We start from the raw sequence: 21,145 nt of genomic DNA, 5'->3' as shown, positions 1-21,145 counted from the left end.
ACCACAATGAGATATCATCTCACCCCAGTTAAAATGGCGTTTATTATTACGACAGTAACAAACGCTGGCAAGGATGTGTAGAAAAGGGAATCCTTATACACTGTTGGTGGGAATGTAAATTAGTACAGCTACTATGAAGAACAGTTTAGAAGTTCCTCAAAAACCTAAAAATAGAACTACCATATGATCCAGCAATCCCTCTGCTAGGTATATACCCAAAATAAAAGAAATCATGTTATGGAAGAAATAGCTGCACTCCCATGTTTATTGCAGTACTATCCACAGTAGCCAGTTTGGAAGCAACCTAAGTGTCCATCAACAGAAGAATAAATAAAGAAAATCTGGTACATACACATAATGGAGTGCTATTCAGCCATAAGAAGAATGAGATCCTGCCATTTGCAACAACGTGGATGGAACTCGAGATCATTATGTTAAGTGAAATAAGTCAGGCACAGAGAGACAAACTTTGCATGTTTTCAATTATTTGCGGGAGCTAAAACTCAACATAACTGAACTCATGGACATAGAGAGTAGGATGGCTGCCAGAGGCTGGTAAGGTAGTTGGGGAGGGTGGGGAATGGGGGTAGGCTGGTTAATGGGTACCAAAAAAATAGAATGAACAAAACCTACTACCTGATAGCATGGCAGGGTGGCTATAATGAATAATAATTTAATTGTACATTTAAAAATAACTAAAATAATTGGATTATTTGTAACACAAAGGATAAATGCTTGAGGAGTTGGATGCCAAAATTCTCCATGATGTGATTATTATGCATTGCACACCTGCATCAAAACATCTCATATATCGCATAAATATATGTATCAACTATGTAAACACAAAAATTAAAAATTAAAAATAAGAATGTGAGGCCGGGCGCGGTGGCTCAAGCCTGTAATCCCAGCACTTTGGGAGGCCGAGGCCGGCGGATCACAAGGTCAGGAGATCGAGACCATCCTGGCTAACATGGTGAAACCCCGTCTCTACTAAAAAAATACAAAAAACTAGCCGGGCGAGGTGGCGGGCGCCTGTAGTCCCAGCTACTCCGGAGGCTGAGGCAGGAGAATGGCCGTAAACCCGGGAGGCGGAGCTTGCAGTGAGCTGAGATCCAGCCACTGCACTCCAGCCCGGGTGACAGAGCGAGACTCCATCTCAAAAAAAAAAAAAAAAAAAAAAAGGAGTGAGACACATTCACCAAGATAGAACATATGATAGACCATGAGGCTTTTTTTTTTTTTTTTTTTGAGATGGAGTCTCGCTCTGTTGCCCAGGCTGGAGTGCAGTGACCAGATCTCAGCTCACTGCAAGCTCCGCCTCCCGGGTTTACGCCATTCTCCTGCCTCAGCCTCCGGAGTAGCTGGGACTACAGGCGTCCGCCACCTCGCCAGGCTAGCTTTTTGTATTTTTTAGTAGAGACGGGGTTTCACCGGGTTAGCCAGGATGGTCTCGATCTCCTGACCTCGTGATCCGCCCGTCTCGGCCTCCCAAAATGCTAGGATTACAGGCTTGAGCCACCGCGCCCGGCCTGACCATGAGGCTTTTAATCACAAGCCACCAGGCTTGTAAATCTTTTAACACCATTTAATCTTTCAATATTAGAAAGATTAAAATAAAGAGTATATTATCTAATCACAATTCAAGAAGAAATAACACACAATTTTTAACTGAATGAAAATAAAAATACAGTATAATAAAATTTGTGAAATGCTGGTAAAGGAGGGCCTACAAAGAAATTTATAGCTGTTAAGTGCTAATTTTATGAAAGAAGAGAGGTCCATAATCAATTATTCAAACTTCTATCTTAAAAATGTTTTTAAATAAAGGACAAATTAAACCCAAAGTAAGAACTAGGAAGAAAATAATAAGGAGTAGACAATGAAACAGAAAATGAGCAAACAGGCCAGGTGTGGTGGCTCGGGCCTGTAATCCCAGCACTTTGGGAGGCTGACGTGGAAGGACTGCTTAAGCTCGGGGTTGGAGACTAGCCTGGGCACCATGGTGAAACCTCACATCTACCTAATAATAATAATAATAATAATAATAATATATATATATATATATATATGCAAGAATACAAGGAAACAAAACTTAGGTGGGTTTGGTGGCATGAGGCTGCAGTGAGCCAAGATTGTGCCACTGCACTCCAGTCTGGGTGACAGAACAAGACTCTGTCTCAAAAATGAAAAAAAAAGGAAGGAAGGAAGGAAGGAGGGAAGGAAGAGAGGGAAGGAAGGAAGAGAGGGAAGGAAGGAAGAGAGGGAAGGAAGGAAGGAAGGAAGGAAGGAAGGAAGGAAGGAAGGAAGGAAGGAAGGAAGGAAGGAAGGAAGGAAGTGAGCAAACGATAGAGAATATCAATGAAACCAAAAGGTTTTTTTGTTTATTTGTTTTTTGAGAAGGAGTTTCACTCTCCTTGCCCAGGATGGAGTGCAATGTTACAATCTCGGCTCACTGCAACCTCTGCCTCCCGGTTCAAGTGATTCTTCTGCCTCAGCCTCCCAAGTAGCTGGGATTACAGGCATGTGCCACCACACCTGGCTTATTTTGTACTTTCAGTAGAGACGGGGTTTCTCCATGTTGGTCAGGCTGGTCTCGAACTCCCGACCTAAGGTGATCCACCCACCTCAGTCTCCAAAAGTGCAGGGATTACAGGTGTAAGCCATTGCGCCTGGCCACCAAAAGATGTTTTTTAAAAAGAGAACAATAAAATCAATAAACCTATAGGTAGACTGATCAAGAAAAAGGGGAAAAAACACAAATTGTACATATCAGGAATAAATGAGGGAATATACTTACAGGCATTAAAAAACAGTAAAAGCATATCACAAATGTTAATTTGGCAATTCAGCTGAAATTGAGTAATACTGGAAAGACATAATTACAAAATAAGGACTCAGAAGATCTAGAAAATGTTATCCTATATCTAACAAGGAAATGAAATTTTTAACTAAAAATCTTCCCACAATAAAAATTCTAAGCTCTGATGACATCATTGATGAATTCTAAAAGCATTTAAAGAAAAAATAACATTAAATATACAAACTATTCCAAAAAATAGAAAACTTAAACAATTTTATTTTATTCTCTCTCTCTCTTTTTTTACTTTTATTTTAAGTTCTGGGGTGCAAGTGCAGGTTTGTTACATAGGTAAATTTGTGTCATGGGGGTCTACTGTATAGGTTATTTCCCTGACTAATACATCCAGGTATTAAGCCTAGTACACATTAGTCGTCTTCCCACCCTCTACCCTCCAAAAGGCCCCAGTGTCTGTTGTCCCCCTTTATGTGTCCATGTGTTCTCATAATTTAGCTCCCACTTATAAATGAGAACATGCAGTATTTGGTTTTCTGTTCCTATGTTAATTTGCTGAGAATAATGGCCTCCAGGTCCATCCAAGTCCCTGCAAAGGACATGATCTCATTCTTTTTTTATGGCTGCATAGTATTCCATGGTGTACATGTACCACATTTTCTTTATCCAGTCTGTTATTGATGGCCACTTAGGTTGACTTCACGTCTTTGCTATTGTGCACAGGGTTGCAATGAACATACATGTGCATTTGTCTTTGAAATGGAGTGATTTATATTCCTTTGGGTATATACCTAGTAATGGGAACGCTGGGTTGAATGGTATTTCTGTCTTTAGATCTTTGAGGAATCACCACACTGTCTTACACAATGGTCGAACTAATTTACACTCTCACCAACAGTACATAAGCATTCCTTTTTCTCCACAACTTCACCAGCATCTGTTAATTTTGACTTTTTAACAACAGCCATTCTGACTGGTTTGAGATGGTATCTCATTGTGGTTTTGATTTGGATTTCTCTAATTATCAGTGATCTTGAGCGCTTTTTTTCATATATGTATGTATGTATGCCTTGTTTGAAGTGTGTGTTCATGTCCTTTGCCCACTTTTTAATGGTTTTTTTCTTGTAAATTTGTTTAAGTTCCTTATATATGCTGTATATTAGAGCTCTGTCAGATGCATAGTCTGAAAAAATTTTCTTCCATTCTGTACACAGTCTGTTTGCTCTGTTGGTAGTTTCTTTTGCTGTACAGAAGTTCTTTAGTTTAATTAAATCCCATTAGTCCCATTAGCTTTTTTTTTTTTTTTTTTTTTTTTTTTTTTTGGTAGAGATCTTTCACCTCCCTAGTTAGCTGTATTCCTAGGTATTTTATTCATTTTGGGGCAATTGTGAATGAAAGTTCATTCCTGATTTGGCTCTTGGCTTAACTATTGTTGGTCTATAGGAATGCTAGTGATTTTTACACACTGATTTTGTATCCTGAGTTTGCTGAAGTTGTTTATCAGCTTAAGAAACGTTTGGGCTGAGATGATGGGGTTTTCTAGATATAGCATCATGTCATCTGCAAACAAGGAGTAGTTTGACTTCCTCTCTTCCTATTCGAATGCCCTTTCTTTCTTTCTCTTGCCTGATTGCCCTGGCCAGAACTTCCAATACTATGCTGAGCCCGAGTGGTGAGAGAGGGCACCTATGTGTTATGCCAGTTTTCACGGGGAATGCTTCTAGCTTTAGCCCATTCAGTATAACGTTGGCTGTGACTTAACCCATTTTATAAGACAAACTTTATTCTGATACCAAAACTAGACAAAGGCATTAAAATAAAACTACAAACCAACCAACTTTTTAAAGCAAATTGTGCTGAAGTTACTGGATATTCATATGGAAAAAAGATGAACCTCAACCTGTACCTCCTACTATACATAAAAATTAACTCAAAATGGATTATAGATCTAAATATAAAAGCTAGAAGTATAAATCTTCTACAGGAAAATATCCTCACAATCTTGAAATACACAAAGCTTTCTTAGGACACAAAAAGCACAAACCACAGAAGAAAAATTTTAAGTTAGACTTCATCAAAATTTTAAATTTCTGCTTTTCATAAGGTGACACAATTTAAAAAGTAAACAGGAAGCAACAGATGAGGAGAAAATGATGATATACACACAAATATAAACTATACATGTTTTATGTTATATATTATGGATGAATATATGTTATATGTTATATATATTATATATTTTAGATAAAAGTCTTCATCCTATTTATGTGTGTATATGTATACACATAATACACACATAAATAGGATGAAGACTTTTATCCATAATACAGCTCAATAAGAAGAAAACGACCCATTTTTTTAAAGTGGGAAAAGGATTTGAACAGACACTTCAAAGATATATGAGTGATGTATATGAAGCACATGAAAATTGCTCACCATCACTAACATCATTAAACTAACACCATGCTACCAACAGTATCACCCAAGAGAAATGAAAGCTTACATCAGTACAAATAGTTATGAACAGATCTGCATTATAATTCTATACATAATAGCACAAAACTAAAAACAACCAGAAAAGTGATGTGATATGGATTACTATTCAGAAAAAAAGTGAACTACTGATATACACAACAACATGGATGGCTCTCCTAAAACCTTATGCTCAGGGGAAAAACCTAGACACAAAAGAGTACCCATTGAGTAATTCCACTTATATGAAACTATAGAAAAGTGAGCCTAATCTATAGTGATAAAAAGGAGATCCACGGTTGTCTGGGGATGAAGGAGTGGGGAAGAGGGTAGAAATTAACTGTAAAGGGGACTTTTTCAGATAATAGAAATGTTCATATCTTGACTGTGGTGGTGGGACATGGTTATACAACTTTGCCAAAGCTCAATGAATCATAAACAGAATGGGTGCATTTTTAATGTATGTAAATTATACCTAAATAATGTTTTAAAATGTACTTATGGGAAAGCAAACTATTCTAGAAAATATTTCCTAATTCATTTTATAAAACTAACATTAAAACCCATCTCCTAACTAATCTACAGGGAGAATTCCTATGGTTAAGACAAAATACTGATATTTACTTCCTAAAGCAAGACCAATATATCCCTACAGCTTTCAATACAGGTTTCTTTTTCTTTTTTCATTCTTTCTTTCTTTTTTTTTTTAACAGGGTCTTGGCCTGTCATCCAGAATGGAGTGTGGTGGCATGATCATGATCACGGTTCACTTCAGCCTTGATCTTCTGGGCTTATCTATCCTCCCACCTCAGCCTCTCGAGTAGCTGGGATTACAGGTGCATGCCACCACACCTGGCTGATTTTTGTATTTTTTGTAGGGACAGGGTTTGGCCATGTTGCCCAGGCTGGTCTCCAATGCCTGGGTTCAAGCAATCCTCCACCTTGGCCTCTCAAAGTGCTGGGATTACAGGCATGAGCCACGGTGTCTGACTACAAATTGTAATACCTTAAAAATTCTCTCAATATTAAAGTTCACTCAGTCATGATTAAGAAATGAGTTAAGCCACACCTGAACAATGTATGATCTTAGAACTCATTTTGTGGAAAAAATCAGACATATACAATAGTAGAAACTGTGGCATAATGAACTTCCATAAACACATCATCAAGATAATAAAATTCAAGATGTTGCTATTCTTGTTTTCTCTTTTTTTCCTTTCTTTTAAAAGAAAATCCTGTACATCATGTCACTTCAGTCTCACATACTTCAGTATGCATTCATAACCAAAAAATGAGTATTTTTAAGATCCCTTATTAAGATTATTTGTTTTTGTACAGTTTAGATACACTAGATAGCTTTCTCAATATACCAGATGTCTGGCTGCATTTTTGCCACCCCTCTTTGACATCATAATCTTTTCAACTTATAAAATTCATGGCAACTACATAATTAATTTTTAAATCTTTCAAAGAACATTCTTTCCTATAAGATTTCATTAAGTGCCTTTGGCTTATAGCCTATATTAAACCTAGACATGTCATTTAAATATAGTAAAAAAACCACAATTTTTCATTTGACAACGAAACTAATTTCTTGTTTTCACAAAAGGATGGAGAGGATGGAGAGAAATAAAAGTGGTCACTAAGGCTTAGCCAAAGAAAATGTTATCTCACAGCTATTTTAAATAGATATTATATCCCTGCACAAGTATACACTGTGTGCAAAACCATATTCTACACAATTTAAAGAAAGGGAGAAAATATTCACACAGTCTAGTTACTCAGTAGGGGGCTCTTCTCAGTAATTTATGGTCAAATATTCTTCACTGTAATGAATCTGCCGATATCATCACATCACTTAACATCCATTCTCGTAAAGGATACGAGTCACAAAAAATCAGTATACTTCATCTGAAAATATATTTGATATATTTACTATGGCTACTGCTTTGGTTCAGGAAAAATAGAGATCACTGTATTTTAATGATAACATGAATTGTGCCAGAGTTGACCTGCTAAGTTCCTGAAGGCTAAACCCTAAGATCTTAAAAGCAAGTAAAGGGATCTTCACATATGAAACAGATTTTCCCTAACTGACCAAATAATAATTTGACATATTAATTGAAAAAAAATAGTATGTTGATATAGTTTGGATGTTTGTTCCCTCTAAATATCATATTGAAATGTGATCCCAAATACTGGAGGTGGGGCCTGGTGGGATGTATTTGGGTCATGGGGGCAGATCCCTCATAATTGGCTTGGTGCCTTCCTGGGGGGAATGAATGAATTCTTGCTCTATGAGTTCACATGACAGCTGGTTGTTTAAAAGAGCACAGCATCTCCCTTGCTGCCTCTCTTGCCATGTGGTGCACTGGCTCTTGCTTTGCCTTCCACCATGAGTGGAAGCTTCCTGAGTCCCTCACTAGAAGTAGATGCTGGCATTATGCTTCTCATACAGCCTGCAGAACTGTGAGTCAAATAAACTGCTTTTTTAAATGAGTTATTCAGGCTTAGGTATTCCTTTAGAGCAACACAAAACAGACAATATATGCTAAACACATCTGCCCAGTTGTCTGGGGAAGGGGGACAGTAACATGGTGATAAACTGGACATAGGGAAAAAGCTATTTTTTTTTTTTTTGTCTGTCAAACAAGATTTTTAAATGGAAGCATTTTTCTGGCTCTCAATCCAAGGATTTTGTGGATTTTTTTTGCCATTTTTAACACTCATACTTTCAAACAAGAGTTAACTATGAAACAAAGTTACTCCAAGATACATAAAACTTCAGAGGTATATTCTATTTCTGTTTCACAGTTTTTCTACATAAGGTACAAGCCATTCATTGTAGGAAGAATTGAAAAGATTTATCTATAAGGCCAACAACAACAACAACAAAATCTAGGAAGCCTGGGAAGTTGCCCAATCAGAATCTTTATAAAAGATACAAAGAAAGATAAACCCTCACCTCAACTATTTAAGTATGTACATACAAGAAAGGAACATGAAATGTGTGTGTTGACATTGACTAACTTGTGACTACATAAGATAATAGTGTTTTCACATACACAAGTGTTCACCCACTCTATGTTACTTTTCCTAACCTTCCAATTTAACTGAATCTAACAGAACCTATTAAATTCAGTTTGATTGCATAGGAGTATGACAGTCATTAATTAGCCAGATTTTTAAGTGAATTAAAGATAAACTGCTTGGTTAAGAGGGCTTTTTCCTTTTATTCACCTGATGTTTATTACAATGGAAAGTAGAACATCAATATTTTTCAGTCTTCATTAAGAGTATAATATTGACTTTTCCTGTGTCTGAATCAAGCCAGGTTTGAAACTTGCTGTTTATTTAAATTTACACTAAATCAATATCAATTTGATTGCAATTTTGAAATAATGCAGCCAACTGACCCAATTTTACTCTCCAACAACAACAAAAAAAAGCTGAACTACAGATTTACCTCAGGAATTACCTGTGAGGCAATTATATAATAAACATTGATTTTTTTTTAAGAATTTTTAAAAGTTTAATGGAAGAATTGGCATTTTAGATGGGTCTTGAATGTTGGTTAAAAACATTGATTTTTATTTGTTCTTTTTCCCCTAGCTACGTCGCCACCAAAAAAGTAGATTATAAAACTTAAATTATAAATATGTCAGGAGTTCTTGCAAGTAAGCTGCTTGTTTTAGCTAAAAATGCTGGACTAACATTTTAAAGTTTTCTCTCATTTTTTTAAGCAGATATAATTAGTCATTTGCTAAATGTTAACTGTTTCTGTTTTAGAAGAGCTTCCCTGCTTAAAAAAAAATCCTGTTAGTAAATTGGAAGCTCCTTTGTTTAGTTTTTACCTTTATAAGAGCATCAGAATCAGCTTAGAAATTGACTAATTGAGGCAAGTCATCTTTCAGTCAAATTTCAACACAAATGTTGAAATTTTTTTAAAAAGTATTATCAAGCTTCTCTCCTTCCACATGAACAGCCTTTCATATTACTACTGCCTGTTGTTTAAAATTTTAAATGGTATTTTTTGCCATGGGTCGGGGGCAGGGTGCATAAGATAGTTTTTCCTTTGGCACAGGTTCACTTAAAACAAACATTAAAACCTTCAGGTTCTCCTAGGAAGAAAGGAGGATGGTATTGTGTACTTCTTGCAGTTATTTTTTTCAATGACATACAAATGCACCTGAAAATACAAGTTACATAGCAATGTCTGCACAAACTTTATGCATGGAAAAGGGATGCTGACAGCTCTATGAAGAGTGAAAACTAAAACTACATTTTATGGTAGTGGTGTCAATGATTTTAAAATATATATGCATTGTCACTTGAGGAAAAGAAAGATCATTTAAACAACTGGACTTTATAAGGAAACAGGTATCGAGGAGACTGAAACTTAAACGTGGTGCATTCACCACTGAGGACACTACTCATTGAATAACAAAGATGATCTAACAAGTCTCCAGTTCTTAAGATGATTTATCCCAATACCCAAAATAATAACATCCTCTATTGGAATCAGACAAAAAGGCAGTAAAATAAGGTTCAGCACAGCCTTTCCACACAGTAGTTACAAGTTGCTCAAGAGCGGAGTTCTAAAATTTATTTTGATTTTCTTAAACTCACTCACTTGTGACCAATCTCATGTGCAATGGTAAAAGCTGAACCCAGGCCAATGTCTTCATTAATGCTGCAGCTCCTTTCAGGCTCACACATTCCAGCCACAGAGGCCAAGCCTGAATAAACAGAAAGAGACACAAAGGGTCAAGCCAAGGTGTTTCAGTCTTTAAAAGCCCATACTTATAAATGCCTGGATTCTTTTTAATAACCTCCATGCACAGAAGGAGCCGTTGGCAAAAGGTTAACTTTCTAGTCATTTGCAAAATCACTGGGGGGAATTTCACTTTGCCGGCTAGACATTAATATTTTTTGAACTGCAGTCAGTGCTGGAAAATGTCTAGACTAGGGGTTAGATTTATAAATTTTACTTCTGGTAACTTGGGACCACCTAGTAACTTGAGCCAGAAGAGGGAATTCAAGAAAGCATTTCTATTTTAACATTCTTCAGGCTGTAGAAAGCAAAATATATCCACATTATTTTTCTAAAGAGATCTGTTTAAGTTTAGTGGGTTCATAAAAATATACAAGTAACTTTCTAGTTACCAAAAAAAGGGGGAATCCCAAATGATTTTTTAAGTGATATTTTTATTAAAAATAAAATGAATGATTCAAAAGATGGAAAGGAGAGCCATTAAAGATGGGAGGTTTTTGCATATTTTTTTAATCATCTTAAATTAATCCTGACAGTGATGCAACAATTTCTTTTAGTATATTAATGGGAGGAAAGTCATTCACACATTCAGTGTCACTTTTCCTCTCTCCTATTCCCTACTTCAGTGCATTAGAGTTTTACTAATAAAGCAAATACTATGGTGTTAATTCGCTGATTCCAGTGAAATGTTATGTTACTCACGGTATTCTCCCCTTGGGGATTTTAGTATGTAAAAGTTTTAATATTTACTTTCAAATGAATATCATGCTGTGTGAAATACTACAGAACTTTAACACAGTGCTCAAAAAAAGAATTTTTGTGCAAAAGCAGAAATGTCATCTCTTATAAGGAAACAGATGCCAAATCATACTTCATGCACATAGAAACAAAAAGTTATTTCAAAGAAGTTGAAGGAGAAGTAGGAAAAACATTTTTTATGGTCAGTAGTCTACTATCGTCACCCAAACATTAATAATTACTTTCCCACCAAAAGTGATTTCAATTCAATTCAATGAATATTTATTGAATGCAATAAGCAATGTTCTGTGCTAGGTATAATTTCCCAGCTGTACTAATTAGAAACAATAAATGATATATAATCCATAATTTTACTGACAAGAAAGCTCTAGAAGTTGTGTTTCTCTGTATTTTCTAATATATGTATCAACAGCTACATTGGAACAGAGATGAGATTAATGCTGGATTTGCTAATAGATTGTTTGCCTTTCCTACTGTTTTATGTGAGAGAGGCAGGAGTTGGGGAGGGAGGTGATTTCTGCCTCACAGAGTTATAAATACTGGTGATACCCCTGGGCTGCCCTTCCATTCATTAGAGGTATTGGGACCTAAAACAGAGAATGTAAAAAGTGGAGCAGGATAACTTATTTTTTTTCATTTAATTTTTGGTTAATATTTAATATTTGTTTAAATATTTAAAATATTTTAATGAATGTCATTTCCAATCTCCACTGAGAGAAAGAGAGAGACACACATAGTGAATTTTACTTTTATTTTGAGAAAAATAAAATGAGAAGTAGAATAGGAAAGTACCCGAAATCTTTTTAAAAATTGCATTATATTATCTGGCTTTAAGTTATTTGGTTCAATATGGCCTATTATATGGAAAGAACAAATCCACTCTGAATACTGTTTCTGTTTTGAGCTTTATGAAATGTATGTTTTTTCAAAAGAAAAGCAGAATTATTAAGAATAATTATTGTTAAATTAAAGTTTCTTACATTTCCCAAAATCTATTATTCCATGGGTTAGCTTTTGGGTTTTGTTGTTGTTGCGTCGTTTTTTGGTACGTGCCATGTGGCTGTATTTTCAATTGAGAATTTTCAGTGACTCCTCAAGGTGTATTTACAAGCACAGGTTTACTTCTGCCATCTTATATAAAATTGTTATCTCCGCTAAAACAACAACTTCAGAAAGAATATACTTGGAAAATTCCTACTCATTGAAATATAAAGCTAAATCTTAACTAAAATGGAAGTATTTTAAATGCAAATGTATTTTCACAACCCCCCACAATGTTCTGTATACCTATAAAATTCAGACTGTCAAAATTCTTATGTGTGATTGTATTAATGGCGATTTGATTACTATTTGGGTCATTTAGGTTTCCTCAGCTTGATGGCCACAGTTTGCACCCTTAAGCCTACTTAGCCATGTTACAATTGGTCATCAGAATTATTAAGCAAGATACTATTGAAAAATCAGTATAAAAGCCAATATGAAAGTGACTAGAATACAAGTCAAAAAGTAATCTGCTCAATTCTCTACTGATAATACATTTTCCATAGATGAAGTTAAAACGTGTGTGTGTAATATATATAAATATATATACAGCTCATTCCATTTTCACAAGTAGTATAAAAACAATATACAAGTTTATAATTTGAAAAATAACTTATATTGAGCTTGAAAAGTGCATTGATACATACCTATTAATGTACTGATTCTATAAATTAATAAACTATCAAAGTTAGAACACATTATTTTCAGAAAAATAAAATAAGAAGTAGAATAGGAAAACACCTCAAATCTTTGCCAATAATGACAAAGTACTAGGCAGTACCAAAATACTTTATATCTCTAAATAAAAGTAAAAATCACTGTGTGTGTGTCTTACTAATGTCATTAGGTTGGTGCGAAGTAAATTGCACCAATCTAATACAACGAAGAGCATATCTCGATGTAAATAATCTACCTTCAAAAAGCAGAATATATATATATATAGGGAGAGTGAGAGTATATATATATAGGGAGAGTGAGGTTATATATATAGATATACATATAGTGAGGTGTATATATAGATATACATACAGTGAGGGTATATATATAGATATATCTATATATAGAGAGAGATATATACATAGGGAGAGTGAGGGTATATATATAGAGAGAGAATATGTGTGTATATGTATAAATGTGTTTATGTGTATATATACACATTTCTTCAAATATAGATATACTAGAAAAATACTAGCTCTGGCTGATATGTGCACCTGATTTGAGGTCTACTGTCTATTATATCTAAAGTTTAAAAGTATAGGCAATTTCTACATTAAATAATACCAGTTCATTTTTATACTACCTCTTTACTAAATATATCTACATTTTTTTTCCTTAAATGACTTTAACAATGTCCATGTAGCATAAGGGCAGATATTACTCCTACATCATAGATAAGAAAATTGGGGAACAAAGAGCTTAAATACACTGTAAAAGTTAATGTACTGAAACTGTCAAAGCCAGTTGTTAGTTCCCAGTTCAGAGTCCCCTCTGTTGGATTATTTTGGTCTTGTTAGCTTAAAACACTACAAAGTAAATCTTTTTGATGTGAGCTCGCTCAGCAAAGAGAGCTCTGTCTCCATTATGGTTTTTAACTAGCAAGCTTCTCCATAGTTAATACTCAGCACTGGCTATTTGGGATTTCTTCTTCAGCCATAAATCCTGAGGGAAATGGGTAGGAGAAGCCTGGGAAGTCGGGTAAAATTATCAAGAGAAATTTTAGTTTCTGAAGAGATATTTCACTGAACTTCCCAGGAAGTTGGGTTACACTTTTCCTCCTACATCTACTTTAATTTGATCTTCCCAAAATGCTTATGAGGTGCATAGGAATCAATTTCATAATATTCTTTTACAATTAAGAAAACTGAGACTTGTCATAGAGAAACTAGAGAATTCATCTTCAGTTGTTTACCTTCTGAGTCTGTAAAAAGTCTCTATGACCTTAAAAAATTTATCAGAGAAAAAGAGCCTCTGTCCTTTAAAATAACTCTAGTTGCTTAATATGTTAGACTACTGGAGAGCTACCTTTTTTGCCCATTTGTATTTGCAGTTAACTATGAAATTATGCTCTGTAACAATGTGTAATTTTTAAAATTCTAGAATACTACAGAAATGCTTTTAAAAAGACAAATGACCCTTTGGGAGCACAAGAAAGATAATCCTGTCCCCCTTCTTCACCTGTGGCTATAATATTTTATAAGATTATTTTTTGTTGTTGTTTTTTGGGTAGTATAAAATTTCCAATACTATCTTAACTTATGGGGCTATACTCTTTCCACAAAATTGTACCAAAAGAAGTATTGTTCTTGGTGCCTCCTCATTAAGTATCCTTAGTTCTTTTTTTTTTTTTTTTTTTCCCATTCCTTTTCTAGCCTGAAATTTCAAGATGTTGACTGCTTTCATTTGCTCTCACAATCTTGGTATTTTTAGAAAATACATTACAGAGATGGATTATATGAACATGAGTGATAACCTCAATTTATAATTCTTTAATGATTTTGAATCATATTCTAAGTTAATTTTAATAATCATTCCAGTTGTCAAAAAAGCCAATGAAATTTATATAATATTTATGATAGTAATAAATATTTGTTTCCTAGTAAATGACATATCTGCAAAGGCTGGGTGTAACAGATTTTAGGGATTTCAGATGTACAGAAAGGAAAATGAGCAAATTAATAATAAAGATTAAAGTCGTTGGTCCAGAAAGACAATCTGAACCATTCTATCTTTATTAAAATTTAAAAAAAAAAAAAACTTACCCAGTGTTCCACAAGGCTTATTTTTATAAGTGCAGATATCATATCTATGGAGAAAAAAGAGATGAAATTTGTACTCTGATCAAATTTGTAAAATATTTTTCTATAGTCATCATACTTCTCTCCTGAAGTTGTCAGATCACAATTAATGCAATTATGAGCAATCAACTGGAGTGTCGGCATTTTCAGCACTCTACAGTGCTGAGGAACACCACAGGCAGCACTACACTCACAGCCTCTGGCTGCAAGCCAATAGAACACCTGCCAGTAAGAAAGAAAGGTTAAAGTGGATTTTTGTAATTGCAAGTTCCATAAAACCATCTACCATACTGTTTTGAAGCTAGAGTGGGTTGTCTGCAGATTGCTGCTACTTCTGTAAAGTGCAAATAGGTAGCTTCTTATTTCCAATCTCCTTTGAACCTGTGGGAATAGGGTTTTGTTACAGACACAGACTGTATTTTATACTTCTGAGCTATAGGCACTATTTGGAGTTGCTTTAACACAGGTTCTTGTTAAAGAAGAAAAGATCATGTAATACAACAGTGGGAATAAAATTGATATTACATATTTCTCCAAATTGTATACCAGCAAATTAGCATGGCTAAAATACAAATATTTTTAGATGACTTTACAAAAGGCTAAATGAATCTCTCAATAGAAAGCTTTCCTAATGTTGGTCAGATTTATTCTATACCATGCTGCATTATAACTCAATACAAAAGATTGAGTCCATAATGTTGCATATTTTAAAAATACTACATTTAGAATCCTGTCAATATTGATATAAACATTTATTTTAAGCATTTTTGGTATATCTTTGTAAACATTTTTAAAACCAAAAGTATTTAAAGTTTCTAAAGTGAGAGTAAAAAATAAATGTAAAAGGCTAAAAATTTTTATTTGCTTCTGTTTTATGCTGGAAGCGGAAAGCTTTTCAGTTAAAAAGTAAAGTTTCACAAACTACAGTGAAATCCAAGTTGTAAAAGTTCTCTTTTATTGTATATAACGATTAGTCAATATTAGTAGGGTAGAGGGTTAGTAAATAATCCCATTTTTACTTATCAATCACCAGACCAAAATGTATTTTCATGGAACAAATATTATAACCAGCCATATCACTGGGTTGTTGAACTCATTAAAATTTCTGGAGATACCCTGTGTCTATCTTTAGAATTTCAAACTCTTCATCCTGCTCATTGTACATTTGAGCAAAGGGATTTTCTTTTCCTCTTGCATAAACTTCTCTTCTGACCATTCACACATTCATCCTCTCTGTTTCTTCTTTTGCAATTGGCAAGCCATGGGACTGCAATGCTTGGAACACCCTTGAATGTAAGATATAGAGAGGGTACTCATGTACTCACCAAAGCACCATAAAGTATATTCGTGGTGTCACAGTCAATTTATCTTGCGATCATAGTGTGTTATGCCTATTGTTAAATAGCCACAACCCTTTCTAGCTGTCTTCAAGAAAACGTAAAGGAAGACTTTTCATGGTAATGCAGATACAGATGTTTCAATAGAATCTATTTCTAAATCTCCAAGTTCCACAGTGCCCTTCCTAAAACTGGTCTACCAGTTTGCTGAACACTTATCATATGCCCAGGTATAGTGCCATATACTGGGAATAGAAAGATAAATAAGTTACTTTTGGTCTATTTTGGAAAACAAAAGACAAGTGATAAATTACAGAGAAATCTGGAAAAAAGATTAAATAAAATAAATGTAAAAATAGTTAGATTTACACTATGCAACCAGTATTTGTTAACGACTATCATGATGATTACTGCCATAACCTACTTAAATACAAAATATAGAAATACAGACAAAACAGTGAATACACATAGAAAACTAGGAAACAGCTTCATATAGGACATGCATCTGAAACAGGTCTTAAAGTTTAAGCCAGATTAAAATAAAGAAAAGTAAAAGCATTCCAAGTAGAGAATAGAGTATTCAAAGGAACAAAGTCTAGAAAGAGTATTGCATACTGAAGAACTATGAGAATTTCAGAGAGGCTGAAATATTGAATGTTAAACCAGATTTGTTTTTCTTATAGACAAAAGCAACTTAGAAAATAGTTTGTATAGTAGAAAAGAATTTTTTCAAAGTATGGCTATTATACAGATTGCTTATATATACATATAAATCTGGAAGGATAACAGTGGGTATCTAAGGGAGAGGTGAGAGAGTATGGAGAATATACATACATATATAAATTTCTGTACAACCAACTTTAATCAGAAAGTCTTTCAGCTAGGCCTGTCTCTGATGATAAACAAAAGAGAAACTTGATAATTAGCCAATGAATGTCTAATGAATGTTAAAAATGTGTTTTTCATTGCACTGAAGGAAAAAATTAATGGTGTTCCAGATCTGTAGATTGGCCAAAATATTTCAGAAACATTGCCCCACTTTGCATGAACCCATACAAAAACCCAGCAAGCATTGCAGGATGTACACTTAGGTAACACATCTGAGATTTGTCCTGTATGTTCACTCAATGGTTTGGAGTATTAGGGTACCTGATGACAAATATAAGGGTAATAAATTCTGTCCGCCAAATACTTTCATATACATATTGAGTGCACTCTTCATGCAAAGTATTGTCAGAGCAGCTAAATAACAGAGTTGGAATGTCGTCAAGCTTATAAAATAAGGAATATGAAATATTTGTGCCTTCTTGCTTATTTTATGAATATTTATATTTATAATGGAATTTGATCTAAAACTTCCCTTCATTATAACTGATAACCTTTATCCACCAAATCCTAAGGTTTTGCCTGAACATAGCTTAGGACAGTTTGCAACAATAAAAATTCCAGATTGATAAATGGAAGACATGACAAGGTAATAAAAAAAAAAATTTATATGTGGCTTTATCTACCATGATACCTACTTCTAATAGATTTATCTTCTTTAGGCCATTCCTATAATTGCCTTTCCTTAATGTGTACCATGGAATAGTAGAAACAGACTGTGGGCAGAAAAAGACTTCAGTCATGGATTTTAAAATTACACCATCTTATCCATGAATTACATAGAATCAAGTTGTATTTATATTATAAATTGGGAATAATAAATCTGAAACATTAAAGTTTCTACTGAAGGTAATCTTATTCAACTATATTGAATTTCTATTCAAATACAGAATTGATGAATACAAATATTTTTTCACACTTTGTGTATACTTGCTCAATATCATGTTACCTACACGTAACAAAATGTTCAGCAGAAGCGTAAGGTAATCATTTGAGACATTTTTTAAAACTCAAAATTACTTTTAGTCTATTATTTACATATTTTATAAACTTACTATTATCTCATATTTTACCTTTTTCAATTTCTTTTTTGTGGGATATTTCTTATTCTATTCATTCTCTTATCCCTATTTTCCTTCTTCATGTATAAATTCCTGATTCCTTTCCCAGAAACTATTTTCTGTGCTGTCAGCCCCATATTGCTTACAAATGTAAAAAATCTTGAGAAATCACTTAATTCAAGCTGTACTACACTTAAGTCATTGTCTCTTAAAGTAGGCCAAATATGAGCCAGCTTATTTCAGTTCCTCGATATAACTCTCAGTTGTCTCCCATCTTATCTTTAAATAGCATTTTTAAATTTTATGCCATAATAATAATCTTCACTAACTTCACACCCTCTTTCTTTCTTTTACCTTTCTCATTTTTACTTTGCATCACATTCACTCTACATCCCATCAACTCTCTGCCATACTGTAGGTTTGCCTTATTTTCCTCCAGATCTGAACCACTTCAGAAAAATTACAAAGAAAAATAATGCAAGGAGTCTGGCTTTATCCCAAATATATAATTGGTATACTTTTAGGACTTTTACTGCAGCAGTACAAATTGAAAAAGAGAAGATTGAGGAAAAGGAATTCTGATTGCTTACTCTTAACACCCTTTACAAAAATCAGTCACTACTAAATCCTTACCAACCCACAGGTGGCAGGAGCCCCCAAACTTGGGCCTGTGATCCTGTCCTCAGACTAGGCTAAGAAGTACACTGGAATGCTAAGAAGTAAAAGAAAAGCTGAAATAAAATTGGAAAATGTCCATTATTCTGAATTAGGATAGAAAAATAGCACCTTATCCCTATGGTACTTTTTTGGTTTTCTTTTCGTGAAAGTGTAATAAAAGCTTCAGGTCAGATGAAAAAGAATTAAGAAAGATGGTCATAGGGAATCTACATAAAGCCCAGTACTTTAGGGAAATTAGGGTTCCACTTTTGAGTAAGCAGATGAATGCATATGTTGCCATTCTTTTATCCTAAATTCATAATGAGGTTGGACAATTGAGCAAGATCAAAACTAGAGAATTTGGTTGAGACTATAACATAGGATACTTTTCAGGTATGGATACTTTCAACTCTTTAATTTTCTGGTAACTTTTGCCTAGGCATGACTATCAGAGAAACTGACCAAAACACATGATTAAGTTGCATTTTAAGATCTCCAAAATATAGCATTACCTTCCACCACCAGCAGACATGCTTCCAGGGCAGCCAAGCAGCCCTTTGCCTGAATCCTAAGCCTAAAAAGCAGCCCCATGGACTGCCCCTGAAAGACACGCCCTCCCAGCCAGCCAAGCAGCTGTGTGCCTGGGCCCAGAGCCAGGACTACAGCCCCATGGGCCACCTGCAGCAGACACCCACCCAGGCCAGCCAAGAAGTCATGTGACCACATCCCAGGCCTAAGAAACAGCCATGTGGGCCACCCCTGGGAAACATGCCCCTAAGCTAACCAAGGAGCTATGCAGCTGTGTCCTACGCAAGATAAACAGCCTGTAGTCTGCCCCCAGCAGACATGCTACCAGGCCAGCTGAACATCCTTATGCCTGCGTCACAGGCCTGAGAAATAGCCCTGTGGGCCAACCCTGGCAGACACATCCCCAGGCCAGCCAAGCAGCTGTGCACTCATGTCCTGGACCTGAGAAATAGCCCTCCAAGCGACTCTTGGCAGGCACACCCCCAGGCTGTCTAAGTAACTGCATGCCTGTGTTTCCAATCAGAGTAATAGCACGATGGCCCCTAAACCTAGTGAGTCAGACCGCAAGCTAGCCAACCCACCATGTGAACACATTTCTGACCTAAGAAATAGCCCAGCAAGCCCACCCCTGGCAAAGCTATGCCACCATCAAAGCAAATTCTCTCAGCCTAGGTCACTGAGAAATTCACAAATACCACTAATGTGAATTACAGCTGAAGAAACTACACACAGACAATACTACTGTGTCTATCTAGAACCAAGGCCAACAGACCCTACCAAACTGACACCCCAAGATCTACTTATATGGATTAATCTTTCCCTATGAAACCTACTCCATAAAATTAGAAGAGGTAGCTTTTCTACCAGTTGCACAGAAAGAAATATGGGAACATGTCAATCATAAAAAAAGGGAAAAAAAAAGGTAACCCACAAAGAAAAAAAATAATTCTTCAGTAACAGAAACCAAATCATAAGGAAATATATGACATGCCAGAAAAAGAATTCAAAAAAATAATCTTAAGGAAAGTGAGATACAATACAGACAATTTAATGAAATCAGAACAATTAATGATTTGAAAGAGAAGTTCAATAGAGATAAATATCAAATAAAAAATAGAAGAAAAGAGAAATACTAGAACAGAAGAATTAAATGAAGGAAATAAATACAATCAAGAGTTCAGCAACAGACTAGATCAAGCAGAAGAAAGATCTTCCAAACAAAAAGACAGGTATTTTGAAATAACACAGGCAGAAAAAGTAAAGAAAGAAAAAAGAATGAAGAAAGCCTATAGAATTTATGAAACACCAATAAGTTAACAAAAGTTGTATTATGAGCTTTCAGAAGGAGAAAAGAAGGAAAAAAGTGAGGAAACCATATTTTATGAAAGAATAACAGAAAACTCCCAAAGACTTGGGAAAGAGATGGACTTCCAAAGTCTTAGGAGAGAGTGCAGAAAGCTCGAATAACTCTAAATGGATTTACTCCAAACAAATCCTTTCCAAGGCACATATAGTCAAATTGTCAAAAGTCAAAGCAAAGAATTTTAAAGCAACAAGAGAAAAGTGTCAAGTCATATATAAACAAATCACCATTAGACTAACAGCTAATTTCTCTGCAGAAACCTTATAGACCAGGAGAGAATAAGAAGGTGTATTTAAAATACTGAAAGAAAAAAAAAACTATTCCACCAAAGAATATTATACCCAGCAAAGCTATTCTTCAGAAATTAAAAAAAAAAAAAATTATTTCACAGACAAGCAAAAACTAAGGAACTTTTGTAACACTAGCCTGGCCTTACAAGACATGCTCAGGGAAGTCTCACATCTGGAAATCAAAAAATAATAACCACCATCATGAAAACATGTAGAATTATAAAACTCACTGGTCAAGTAAATACACAAAGAATAAAGAGAAAGGAATCAAACCTCAGCACTACAGAAAACCACCCAATGGCAAAAGTAAACAATAAGAGAGGAAGGAAGGAGGAAATGATAAACAAAATAACTGGAAAAAGATCAATAAA

The 21,145-nt window shown here is 34.8% G+C and overlaps 1 protein-coding gene across 2 annotated transcripts in view; it reads right to left on the bottom strand.

Annotated features, from left to right (window-relative positions):
• The window catches only part of LOC105499481 (ADAM metallopeptidase with thrombospondin type 1 motif 6), a 329,327-nt gene that overhangs the window by 163,134 nt on the left and 145,048 nt on the right, over nucleotides 1–21,145 (bottom strand). For both annotated transcript variants that reach the window (XM_011772051.3, XM_071098858.1), the window contains 2 exons: nucleotides 14,618–14,661; nucleotides 9,918–10,023 (listed from right to left, as the gene is read on the bottom strand). In XM_011772051.3, coding sequence (XP_011770353.1) covers nucleotides 9,918–10,023; nucleotides 14,618–14,661 — 150 coding nt within the window. The remainder of the gene's footprint in view (nucleotides 1–9,917; nucleotides 10,024–14,617; nucleotides 14,662–21,145) is intronic.

This window comes from Macaca nemestrina, chromosome 6 (assembly GCF_043159975.1).
Source record: "Macaca nemestrina isolate mMacNem1 chromosome 6, mMacNem.hap1, whole genome shotgun sequence".
NCBI classification, from domain to species: Eukaryota; Metazoa; Chordata; class Mammalia; order Primates; family Cercopithecidae; genus Macaca; species Macaca nemestrina.
This window is presented reverse-complemented; position numbering and strand designations above follow the sequence as displayed.